This window comes from Thermobia domestica, chromosome 3, assembly GCF_964235325.1.
Source record: "Thermobia domestica chromosome 3, izTheDome1.hap1.1, whole genome shotgun sequence".
Classification (NCBI taxonomy): Eukaryota; Metazoa; Arthropoda; class Insecta; order Zygentoma; family Lepismatidae; genus Thermobia; species Thermobia domestica.
Window position 1 is genome coordinate 87,503,562 of NC_137456.1, and position 13,295 is coordinate 87,516,856.

At 32.8% G+C, this 13,295-nt stretch overlaps 1 protein-coding gene across 2 annotated transcripts in view; it reads right to left on the reverse strand.

Moving 5' to 3' along the window:
* The window catches only part of LOC145680582 (uncharacterized), a 133,236-nt gene that overhangs the window by 51,433 nt on the left and 68,508 nt on the right, over positions 1-13,295 (reverse strand). For both annotated transcript variants that reach the window (XM_081751234.1, XM_081751232.1), the window contains exons 3-4: positions 6,912-7,982; positions 4,470-5,193 (exon numbers count right to left, since the gene is read on the reverse strand). In XM_081751234.1, the coding sequence (XP_081607360.1) occupies positions 4,470-5,193; positions 6,912-7,982 (1,795 nt within the window). The remainder of the gene's footprint in view (positions 1-4,469; positions 5,194-6,911; positions 7,983-13,295) is intronic.

Here is a 13,295-nt window from a genome sequence, read left to right on the forward strand (position 1 = left end):
AATACAGGTAGGTATTAACCGTTTATACTCTTAAACAACGAAAGTGTAAGAAGAGATTTGAGTTCTTGCTCATGAACATCTTAAAATTCTGTCTGGAAAATTGTGTGATTAGATTATTTAATAAATTTGCAAAACAAATAAATAGAAGGGACAATATTAATCATATTAATGTATAATGACGCTTGTTTTGCAGAAGTTATATTGAAACTGGGGATTAATGAACAACTTATACTTTTAATATGAAATAGTATATTTCTTAGAAAATGAAATACTGTAAGTACTGCGAACATATGCTATGACATTTAAAGAAATATGCAATTGCAATATTAATTGCTTTGAATTGCAATTAAAACGCAATTCCTGTAATTTTCTTAACTCCACGCGAAGACAAATAACCAATACGTACTCACGCAACGGCAAATATATGGCACCATTTTCTCTATGAAACAGTAATACATACAAAACCTTTACCAGGGTCCACATTCTCGAAAATAAGTGAAAGTCAGGGAAAGGTCAGGAAGTAAAAATGTATCAGGTGAAGTCAGGGAAATCGCAGATTGGTCAGGGAAAGTCAGGGAAAAATCGAATTAGGTCCATTGTTCAATTACTGAATTTATGAAATAGGGTTGATTTCTTTACTGTTAATGGATGCAAAATCTGGTGTTCTCAATGATGATATTGAGGGAGTCAGTGTTCTCTGATATAGTTGTTGAAACTAATTTTCTGCGAGAAACACATTTAACTGCATCCTGGCATATTTGCTCAAAAGGGTAGACGCTGTTCTAGAAGAATTGCATGGTGCCAAGAGGATATCTGGACAAGTGGCTGAGAACGCGAAGTAGTAGTATCTCCAGCTCACAGTGAAAGCTCAGACACGAAGAATTTAAGGAACACTCGAGTGAATTCATAGCCAATGACAGAGATTGTATTGGACTTGATGAGTTTTTTACTTAGTGTTAGGAAATGGGAAGAATTTCGTTGACTGATGGTCAGTTATGAAATTGTGTTTTATCTTTTTTCACGGAAACGCATTTTTTGAAAGTGGTTTCACAATAAATAAAATTCTCATTGTTGACAATTTACAAGAAGAATCTCTGGTGGTTCAACGGATCATATATGATTCTGTGATGAGAATATGTGGATCATCAGGATTAATAATTACGAGAGGTATGATAAATTCAGTGAGAAGTTCAATGAGACAATATCAGGTGTATTTGGAAAAGAAAAGAGAAATAAATGCTGGAGACGAGAAGAGGAGGGAGAAACGGAAGATTCAGCAACAACTAAAGGTGTTGGAGAAAGAAGATAAGAAAATTAAACTGCGGAGACAACAAGAAGGATATTCAGATCAATGAGAAGAAAACTATGCGATGAAGGATGAAAACAAATTTCTAAATGGGTTGCATTTAACAACTGCACCAGCAAAAGTATGTGTTACATAATGTGTGTGTGTGTGTTTTTTTAATAATCAGTAAAATCATGTATGAACTGTTTATTACTATAGGCAATATTATAATATTGTAATTGGTATTATAATGTTTATTTTTTCCATATCTTACGTACTCTGTATACTGCACACTTTCGTTTGTAACTTTACAATTTGTGTAATATGTAGGCCTAATAAATATCGGCCTAATCTATATGTTTGTAAATTTACATTCGTTTGGAAAGAAAATTGAAAAAAGAAAGAAACAGAAGCGGAAGAGAACAAGGCCAACTATTGGGAGTGTAGAGGCTGGGGTTTCTTTCTTTTTCTTTATTTTTAAGTTATTCACGGGTCAGGGAAATCTGGAACTTTCGTCATGGAAAGTCAGGGAAAAGTCAGTTTTTTTTCTCCAAATTGTGTGAACACCCTGTTTACATTTTCCAAATAAAACTATATAAATTAGGGCGTCACTTCAAAAAAGTGGGGGGGGGCAACTGCCCCCTCTTGCCCCCCTAATCGCCGCCCATGTCTCTCATTGCCATAAATCAGGGTTGCAGGTTCCATATTAAAATAACTAAAATTTTAACTTGAAAACAGGAATAAATGTCCAGTTTTTCTAGTTCTTCGTATTAATTGCTTATAATTCAAGTAAATAAGTATCAATAAACTCTGGTAAGGACAGTAAAGAGGATCACGCAAAAGCATATATTTCCAAGTATGGGATATGGGTAGCCACTTAGCCGTAAAGATATTAACGAATTGACTATATTAATGAATTCGACCGAAACAATCGCTTTAACTGTCTATTGCAAAATAAATAAATAAAAATTGCTTTCGCTCAAGAGTTATCGTATGGAGAACGGACAAACAGACGTAGTGACATTACAATCTTATAATGCCCACTACGTGATCCTAATAACATTACAATTTATTACTCTTACTAACGTGATTCTAATAACGTTACAATCTTATAACTGCTACTAACGTGACCCTAATAACATTACAATCTTATAACTCCTACTAACGTGATCCTAATAACGTTACAATCTTATAACTCCTACTAACGTGACCCTAATAATGTTACAATCTTATATCACCCACTAGCGTCATCCTAATAAACTGAGACTAGTCAATTGTCAAGTCATGTAGGATAAGTTTAAGGCAGGAGGGAACTTGCAGGGGTTCGGTAAATTCAGTTCCCAATATATTTGAGGAATTTGGAGCTTCCACGTGGATATATGGTTAACAAATGCATCTTCGACATAAGATGCAAGGATTAGATTCTCAGTAGAAGCACGTGTGATTGAGATTCTATGTAAAATAGTAAGTCTGCATCTTGGTGCTGAAAATGAATGGTCGAATGATTTAACTCATTTGCTTTAGAAACGATCGAAATCGAATGCATATTTGAATTTCAACACATCATGAAAATAATATCCTGTTCCTATTTTAGAAGTTAATAAGTATCCGTTTCAAATTACTTTTAATAAATATGTATGATAATGAGTATGTAACCGACTTTTACAGAATTAAGGGTATGTAACCGAATTATTTTTACAGAATCGATTGAGAAATTCAAATTGAAGTTAACCAGATTGAGCCATTTGGGCACTTTTGAATAGCTACTTCTTTGTGCTAAGAAAAGTATTTAAAATTAAGTTCAGTAATTCTGTATGTAAGACATATATTGAATATATCATTATGCAATAGCGAATTTCTTGTTATATTTCATGTAATGTTTCTGCAACAGGCTTACATCCGAATTTAAGGAATGTCTTCAAAGTGAAAAATCAATGGAGGTGTCAAAGTCAGAGGTGCTTTGCGGGAAAGGGAAAGTCAATTTCGCTGCTTTTGCTAGTGTAGCTTCTCTATTGTAGAACTCTGGAGCCAAAACTGGAAGTGAGTTTGTTTAAAAGAAAAAAAAATTTAGCCGAAGTGCTCACAGACAGCAGTTGTTGAGATATCTTAACAGGCAACAAAGGCAGACCAAGAAACAAAAGATAAGAGTCTACCTGAATCCTACCTGTCTATTTCTCTCGTATTATCATCTAAACGTTGAACTGATCAAAACTAGTATACGTCTTATGTATATGGAAACAATATAATAACGTTCTTCACGACCAGAAATGAAAGTTAGTGAAAAAAGAAAGGGTAAGGGTAGCCAGTTGAACCGTACTGTTTTAGGTGATTGAAGTTTTAAATATATGTGTTAAAATACTTATATTTCTTAAAATAATTTAAAGCTTATTTTTAAAAATCAGGATATTAAAATCAAACAGTAGTAATCATTTCCATTAACCAATGAAACTTTACTTACTTAAATCTGATTTTGTTCTTAATTTCAGAAATTGTGCTCTATGAAACTGCTAAATTAAAAGAAAGACTTGTTTTCCCTAACATTATTTACCTTCATTCCGGCTCTCTCTCTCTTTACATATATTTGTTGTGTGTAGAATATCTTACAGGATAGAAGGTTTATTAAATAGCTATATATAGGTTAAAAACACGAAGAAAACAGCATGAAAATTTTTTGACACATATAAGATGTCAAGAATGAAAACCATGTTGATCAATTAACTCGTTTTCCTGATCAGCACAACAAAACAAGGGAATGGAAATATTAGATAACACAAAGAATAGAAATAAATTTCTTAAAGTTTCTTTTAAAGCTGAAGAGAGGTAAGCAAAATCTTTAAGAAATTAAAAATTCTCTCTACAGGCCAATTACATTACATTACATTACATTAATGAAAGCACATTTTCTCATAATATACATACATAGTAATACGCCACTATAGAATAATAGTTCTCAACAAGTTTACAACGTATCTAACGACTCTCAAGGTAAATTCGCTACATGTACTGCGACACTCTCAAGTGTGCTTTGAGATTCGTTAGACGTGCTGTAAAATCCGAGACTGTAACATTATTGACAAAAAATTTTAATAAAACTAATTTTAATCAATATTAAACTTAGAATGAAACTGAGCTGCTGGGGATTATTTGTATCTTTAATTTTAATTTAATTACATTATTCACTTACCTCCCAAATGTCTTTCATACTGAAGTCGTCTGGTATATCCATCTCTTTTATCTTCTCTCCCATTAGAGGGCCAAACTGTGTATACTGTTTCACTTTACACTGAGTCACTACACTAAGTCCATGCTCAGCATCACGCACTTCGAGTCTTAAAATGTTCGGTAGCGTTGCTTCTGCGAACGATCGTTTATTATGACTAGAGTCAATTGTTTGTGGAGAATCAAAGCCCTGAGATGGTTGCTCTTTGGTACTTTGTGGAGTCAATTCGCCACAAAGACCGTTAGAATCACTGGAAGAACACGGAAGCTCTTTCGCTGTCACCAACACTTTACTATCTTCCTCATCATCAATCCGTGATGACGTGTCTGTTCCACTACTTTCACCATTACAGTTGCTAGTAGTCCTGCTGTGATTGTTGTTGATGATGTTATTGTTGTTACTGATGTTGCTGTTACTATTTGTTTCCAAACATTTACCTATCGGACTAGTTCTTTGTGTTTCTAACCATTGGTTGTATATCACAGAATCACTGATAAATACTTGTGGGTTTTGTAAAGGACATGCATCCTGCACATGTCGTGAATTGCAGTCACAGCACAATTTGATTTTAATAGCCACGCGTTGCTTTTTGTCACTCTCTTCCACTTTCTCAACGGAAACACTCACGGGTTGCACTGCTATATTTGGAATGCCATCTTGAGGTGCCTTTCGAATATCGTGATGCTTCCTGTGTAGAAGAGGAAATGAAGCTTAATCATTGGCCATAGCAATTACAATAAAAATACATTAATCTACTTCTTTAAAACAAAATCAATTAAATTCAATATGAGTTGACTTTTGTTGTCTATGGATTTTGTTAAATATATTAATTTATGTTATAGTTCAGTTAGCAGTATTAAATTTATATTTCTGAGCTGTTTTAGAGTGGAGACCTTATTTATCCTTCCCATGATCTGACATAGAATTTAAGCCATTAGATGTCAAATTAACGCAATTTTTACAAATTTCGAAATAACTGTAAACCAGAAAGATTAAATAGAACGGTATGAGTTTTAAACACATTACTTTCGTTGAGAAATACGTGATAACTTTATGGCATAACAACATGATTATGTGTTCTTAGAGTGGAAAGAGTTTTGAACATGTTATTTTTACCTGAAAACACGATAGCTTTATGGCGTAACTTGATTGTGACATTTGTATTTCTCAGAAATAGAGTGGAAGAGTTCTGAATATACTACATTTAGTTTAAGAAATAAAACATGATAAGTTTATGGCGTTATTACATAATTATGACATACTTAAGAGAAATACAGTGGTAAGTTTGAACATGGTATTTCCAACTGAGAACATGGTAAATTCATGGTGTTTTAACATGATCATGACATATTTCTTAGAAATAGAATGGAATAGAGTTTCTAACACGTTATTTTTATTGGAGAAACTTAACATGATTACTTTATATTGTTATAACATGATTATGTCACATTTTTAGAAATAGAGTGGAAAGAGTTTTGAACATGTTATTTCTAGCTGAGAATTATAATATGATAATTGCATGTGCTAAAAAAAATGATTATGGCATTTGTCAGAAATTTAATTGTAAATATTTTGAACATGTTATTTTCGACTGATAACGTTATGCGTTGGTAAAAGGTCTTGAACATATTTTCAGTTGATGACACGTTATAACTTACAATAATTATGATAAAGTTATCACTTCTAAATAATTATATATCTGCAACTATTCCTATTCTGTTTACTTTTGACCAACATTTATTTTTTAAATTTTTTTAAATTTTTGAGGTAACCAGAAATATATACATCAACGTTTAGCATTTTCGTATCCTTTCACAAATTTAGTTGTTTTACCATTGTAATAATAATAATAATAATATTAATAATAATAATAATAATAATAATAATAATAATAATAATAATAATAATAATAATAACAATAATAATAGTAATAATAATAATAATAATAATAATAATAATAATAATAATAATAATAATAATAATAATAATAATAATAATAATAATAATAATAATAATAATATGTAGATTTAGTAATGAGTCTAATAGACATGGCACACACCGGATTCTAATTGAGTTGTAAAATATAATATTGAAAGGCACACACATACGTATAGGCAAACTGGTTTTCCTGAAGAATGAAAATCAAGTTAAATGATTAAAGTGCTTGTGATTTTTTTTCTCTGTGAAGTTCCGAGTATGATTCTTAGTGGTAGTAACATTCTCCATTAGCCTTGTATCCAAGAAGCTATTAGCATTTAATTTACATTTTGTTGAATATATCACGAAAATTTAATGTTTTCATACTAAACACACTTTACTTTAATAAAGTTATTCCTTTCAGTTAGGCCTGAGAATGTTGAAGATTAGCACTTTCATGATTTTGTTCTACTAATTAGCTAAGCTTACCTTTTTGTACTGTGAGATTCTCCATGCTTGTGTTTTTTTCTTTTGTGCTTCCCACTATGTACATGTTCCTCCTGTTTCCTTTCATTTCCTTTGTCTTCCTCTCCATCACCTCTGTTTTTCCTCTTCTTTCGTCTCTTCAACTTCACCCTTTCTCCAACTTCTATATGAATATCTTCAGGAACTTTCGGACTGCAATAACTGTCAGGTGATTCGGGAGGAATACGAACTTGTTCCTCTTCCTTATTTTCTTCTTCTTCTTCATCATCATCGTCATTTTCTTGTTCCTTTTCTGTTCCCAGTTCTTCCCCTTTTTGCCCTTGTTCTTCAGCTTCATCACCTTCTTCGTCATGTTCCGCTTCCTCCTCCTCCTCTTCTTCTTCTTCTTCGCCACCTTCTCCTTGAATTTCTTCCTCTTCCTCCTCCTCTTCCTCCTCTTCTTCTTCTTCTTCCTCCTCGAATGTGTTTACTGTTTCTTCACCTTCTTCCTTCTTATCACTTAACTTTGTTTCTTGTTCTTGTTCTTTTTCTTTCTCTTGTGTAGATAGCTCTGTTGTCGTTACTTCTGGTGGCGGAAGTGCTACATTTGTCTTTTCTTCCTCATCTGGAACACCTTTATTTTCTACATTTTCTTCATCTTCTTGTGTTTCTGCTTCATCTTCTTCATCCGCTTCAACCCCTTCTTCTTCTTCCTTCGTTTCCTCCTCTTTCTCTACATTTTCCTTTTTCTGTATAGGGTCTGGTTCTCTTTTAAACTCTTCCAAGATCTTATACTCGCTGGGAACTTTGTTTGCCAATACTACTACAGGTACTTTTTCTAATTTATCAATCACGTTGTGTTTCACCTCATCCTTTGTTGGACTTTTGCTTCTTCTCTCGCTCCGCTTCTCTCTTTCCTTCTCTTTGGTGACAATTCGCTCTTTGGAAGTGGTTTCCTTGTGTATATTCCTTGCACTGCGCCGCACATGCAGTTTGAGTGCCTTGGCCTGTTTCCGCGGGCTTCTTCGTAAAGGTCTTTCACTGCTAGGTCTCCATTCACCATCATCGCTGACATCTGCCTGCTGAGAGCTTGTGCTGAAAATAAACAAAACACAAAATTAATATACTCAGCTATATATTACAGCCTTCCACTACGCTTCCCACCATTTTTTGTTGTTTAAAATAACTCAATATCCGATAAACAACATGAAGATTTTGGAAATAGGCAGTAAAATTTCCAAAGTGCTATTAAAAGAAGTAATGGTTGTTTTCAAGTTTCTCCATACACTGCAATAATTCGAGTGTCCAACAATTATGATGTCATAAAAAAGTGCAACCGTTTCTGTAGTTTGGACAGAGAAACGAACTGGACATTTAAAAGTATTTTGTTGCTGCTATTTGTCTTACTTTCTATATTTTTGAAATTTTTAATGCCTTTAAATTCATCAATATTAAAATGAAAATTATGAGAAGCGTACTGGAAACATTGAAATGAGTAATGGACGCCAACTGTGTAAAATTACCAGAAGAAATGATCTAAAGCTAAGATGTAAAAATTTCAATAGTTTCAGGTCTAACACTCTACTCAGTGTAAATATTTATCCTTACTTTCATTACTTAATATTTAAAAGTATTTTCACATGAATTCTCTACAACCATATAAAAACAAAAAGAGGTAAAAATCGTCAAGCTGCTACTTCTCCGGAGGCCGAATTATGGTTAGACAAGCAATTTTTAGCATAACATGGAGACAAAAGGCACAATGGGCACCCCGATTATGGGCTGGATTGTCATTTAAAACTGCTCATTGCTGTGTACAATGTTAGATGTCTTTCATCAGAAGGATAATTTTAAGAATTGGAAGAACTGTTAGAAGTAGATGAAGTAAGAAGAAGAAAGTGGAAAAACTCTAGGAAGAAATTAGATTTAAGATTTCAATGCCAAAACTCAAGAACAAGGACCAAACGAAAATTAAAGTGGAAATTTCAGATACGATTTCCCCAAACTTAAAGAAAGAAAAAAAAAAAAGCAGTAATTCCTTCTACAAGAAAAACCCTCACAGAAAATAAATATGACAAAAACTAAGAGGAAAAGCAACCATATTGACTACATTTGTCAAAGAGAACATGCTCATATGTGCTAAATGACTGCAATGTTCTGAACAGTTCAACACAGGAAGTGACATCAAATGGTAAGATCTAAACATCTCAAGATCGCATTGGAAGGCCTGTAGAATAAAATTTTCAAGACAGCATAACATATTTCAACTGGAACAAGTAACAAAACAATGGAAATTTTGATAGTCACAACTACGAAGATAGAAAGTGCTACGACTAGGAAGAATGAAGAGAGACTCACAGAAGAAACACTGATAAGGAAAGAATCTCTGATAAGGAGAAAAAGAAACAAATGAACAAGAACGAAAATTCGAAATCTGAAATGGAGTATGTAGTACTGCATAAGCTAGTACGGAAATGCACAATAGAATATGTTAGGAAACTTAATAGTGACATAAGGAGAATAATAATGAAAAACAACGCGGGTGTTAAGAAGACAAAACATACTCTAAGCAATAGAAGCAAACATATCATAGCGTTCAAGAAAGAGGGCGGCATAATTCTAAAAGTCAAGAAAAAATACTACAACAGATTCAACAGTTTTACAACGAGAGATATTCAAGTGGTAAGCCTGAAATAAAGAAAATAAAGATGAAGAAGAAGCAGATATCCTCCGCATTGCAAGAGGAAGTTGCGTATCATATTAGGAACATTAAACTAGGAGAAGTTCCAAAAGATGAAATTACAATAGACATAATAAAAAAGATGGTGAATAAATGGAAAACATTCTAGCATAATTAAAATAGACGTCTAAATAGAGATAAAGTTCCTAAGAAATGAAGAAATTCCATGATTACCTGCTGAAAAAAAAAAGTGTAGATTACACGCTTACGATCTCCTTCCTGCAAATTACAATGTATTTACGAAAGTACTATTCCATCGATTTCTTTAAAAAAGCAAACTTCTACCAACCAACAGAGCAGGTTGGATTAAAAGTGGATATGACCCAATTGATCATATTCAGATGTGAAGAACAGATAAAGGCCAAAGCAATATGAATTAGCTTTATCTAATGTATTCATCGAATATGTCCGGCTACGTGAAGACCTCGATTACTATCAATGGTGCTAATACACTTTAATCTAGCAATATCGAAGAAGCCTACATTAAAATTACTGATATTGATAACATCTATGAATCAATTTTGTGCGTTAAAAACGGTGTTCCTTCTACATTTTCTACAAGAGAACTTGAATATATGTTTCGATTACTAAACTAGAAGAATAAACGGATAATACACTAACAAAATAACGTTCCAGTACACGAATGTTTATTGTTACTAACTTATTAAAATTATGTGCTGCAGTACATGAGTGTTTTCATTATTTTGATAACTATCTGTATATCGTAAAGAGGCCTAGTTGTATATTTCGATATTTGTTGCGCGCATGTCAAGTTGCAATTCCTATTAATTAATAACTCTCAATTGTTGTCATTTATCGGTGGAAACTATTTTCTTTCAATGTTAAGTATGGAAACAGCAGCTTTACCAGAAGATAGAAAAGGAAAGTAGTTTTTTGATTTATAACTTTTTGCTGGAAAAAAAATTATTTTTAAATTGTTAATTATGTTTGAAGGTGTACTAATTAGATGTATTTGGTACATACTATATTGGCCTTATATACCATATTGGTATATATATTGGTATTTTGAACTTTATTCCTTGCATTCAACGATTCATGTGTTTTCTTAAAGAGATAAACTTATTATTCTTCAAGAAGTCATTATTATTATTATTCATATATATATATAATTTCTTCAGCGATAAAATTACTTCTTGAAAGAATAATAAGTTTATCGCTTTAAGAAAGCACACGAAGCGCTGAATGCAAAGAATAGGGCCCATTATTTTGAAACAAAAAAAGAAGAAATGAGTTGCCAGTCACATAAAGGCTTTACATTCCAAAGTCCACAATCTTGCTTCTTCAGAATACAGGTTCAAGAAAAATGTACCAATAGAAGGATAGCATCTGTGTTTAAGTTCAGAGATAACCTATGGTTTATTCAGTAGATCAAGGAGGTTGCGTGATTGACACGAGAGTTTGGGTTTGTGTATGCACGATGCATGTGTTGAACTACCAGCAGAGGTAAAGGCGATCTCCTTTGCTTTAAATGTAGCTGAAGTTAGCACTGTTTCTCAGGGAGATTTTAAATCTTTTGTGTACCCAGTCTTCACAAAGTAATCTATACTTTATAGTTTTTCTATCTTTTTTCTATTTTTTAATATTTAAGTTATGCACTTTATCTAACATTTTAACATCAATTTTTGGGATAACTAATTTCATTCCATTATACTTCCTACAAATTTATTTGCTGTTCATTGTCAAGTTCTTATTTCTTTTAAATGCAAAATAATGTGAGTTTTAGTTTCTTTTTATTATTCACATTATGCTACTGTAACTGTTCAAATATTTAATTTAATTATACAAATTTAAAGTTTCATTTTGACTTAACACTATGGACAATAAAATAACAAGCAAACAATTTCATCTTCACTAAAACAACAACCCAGCAAACATTTAACAGTCATTTTACTAACTTGCTGCTTCAAGAAATGTAATCCAGACGCAAGGCCAAGCTAAACTCAATTTTTACTAGAAATATTTTTCAATTGTTCTATTAATTGCGGTTTTGGTGAACAAAAGCCTTATTACCTTTTACCTTATTTTTAATAAGGTTTTAATTCTCCCATAAAAGAACACTAGCAGCAAACAGAACTAATAAACTAATAGTGGATCTGTAGCATATTGTAGTTAATGTAGTTATCAAACTACTCGATATATTGAGTTCGATAATAATCGATATAGTCGAAAAGACAGTAACAGTTGTTGCTGTAGTATGGAGGACTGCTAATAAAGTACGTTAAATCCAAATAGTAAAGAACGTATTATTTAATAAGTAAACAAAAAACAATAAATAATATATGTCAATAAGGACATACATAAGATATGGCGCACTCGCAGTCGATTAGAACTGTGAAGCAGTGGTAGTGGTAAAGTTCACGTACAAATGGAATCTACGATGAAATAAGGTTACGAATTATTGTGTATGTATGCATATTCCTGTTCATACTAAGGCAGTACAGGTGGCTAACATGGAGTCCTATATACTGCTAAAACCGTTAGCGTTGGAGGGAAATGTGAATGAAAATTGGTGAAGGTTTAAACAGAATTATGAAATCTACGAAAAGACTACGGCTACAAATCTGAAACCAAAAGACATTCGGGTAGCAGTATTACTAAATTTATTAGACGAAGAGGCCATGGAAGTTTTCAGTATGTTTAATGTGAATGAGGCGCAAAAATGTGACTATGACGAACTCGTCGAGGCATTCGAAGATTACGCGAAGCCCAAGAAAAATATGTATATCGGCCTACTATCAACAAATGTATATCGGACTGGCTAAAAGGAACGTGTCAACCAGAATTAAATGGCATATAAATAATTCCAAGGACCAACATCTAGCAGTTTTTAGGTTGTCAAAACATTCAGTGTCTACAAAGTACACAATTAACAAAGTGCAAATGCTTTATAAGGATGACTTGGAGATTGAAAGATCAACCTTTGAATTATACTTCATTAGAACAAAAATGCCAGAATTAAATCTCGATCAAGGTACATTGGATAAAAGCTGGAATCACACAATGAAGCTTTTCAACTTGATCAAAATGGTATAGAGTTGCCAACTGGCCGGTTTTTGGCCGGCCTGGCCAAAATTATGCTGTTATTTTGATTAAAGCCGATGACTGGACAAACTTCTTACCAGTCCCTTTATATTTTTCAAATTTGAAATGAAATGAAATTTTGAGTTTTACGTCCCATGGTTATGCCGGTTAGGCTAAAGGAGACGGTGATAATGAGTAATGAATGAAATGGTGGAATGAAGAAAGTGGGAGGAAACGGGAGAACCCCGAGAAAACCCACGCACACGGTGTTTGTCCACCACAAAGTTCACTTGGCGGGAGCAGGGTTTGATTTTTTCAAATTTGTATCTAGTTCGAAGCAATTTCATCTAGTTCGAAGTACAGATTTAAGAACTAACTTTCATTGTGTAAATCCAAACTGTCATCTTTCACCATCATTTGTTTAGATAATTTTAAAGAGAGGACAGGGACCGTATCAGGGAAAATTTGAAATTAACTTGTAAGGAATTTTACACATTTACTGAGAGTGAAAAAGAACTTCTTAAAACAATTTTCTGTAGTTGAAGTACAAATTTAAAGAACAAATTTCATTTTCCAAATCCAAAATTGTTACGTAAGGATTAATATACTTTTCTTCATCTGTTTCG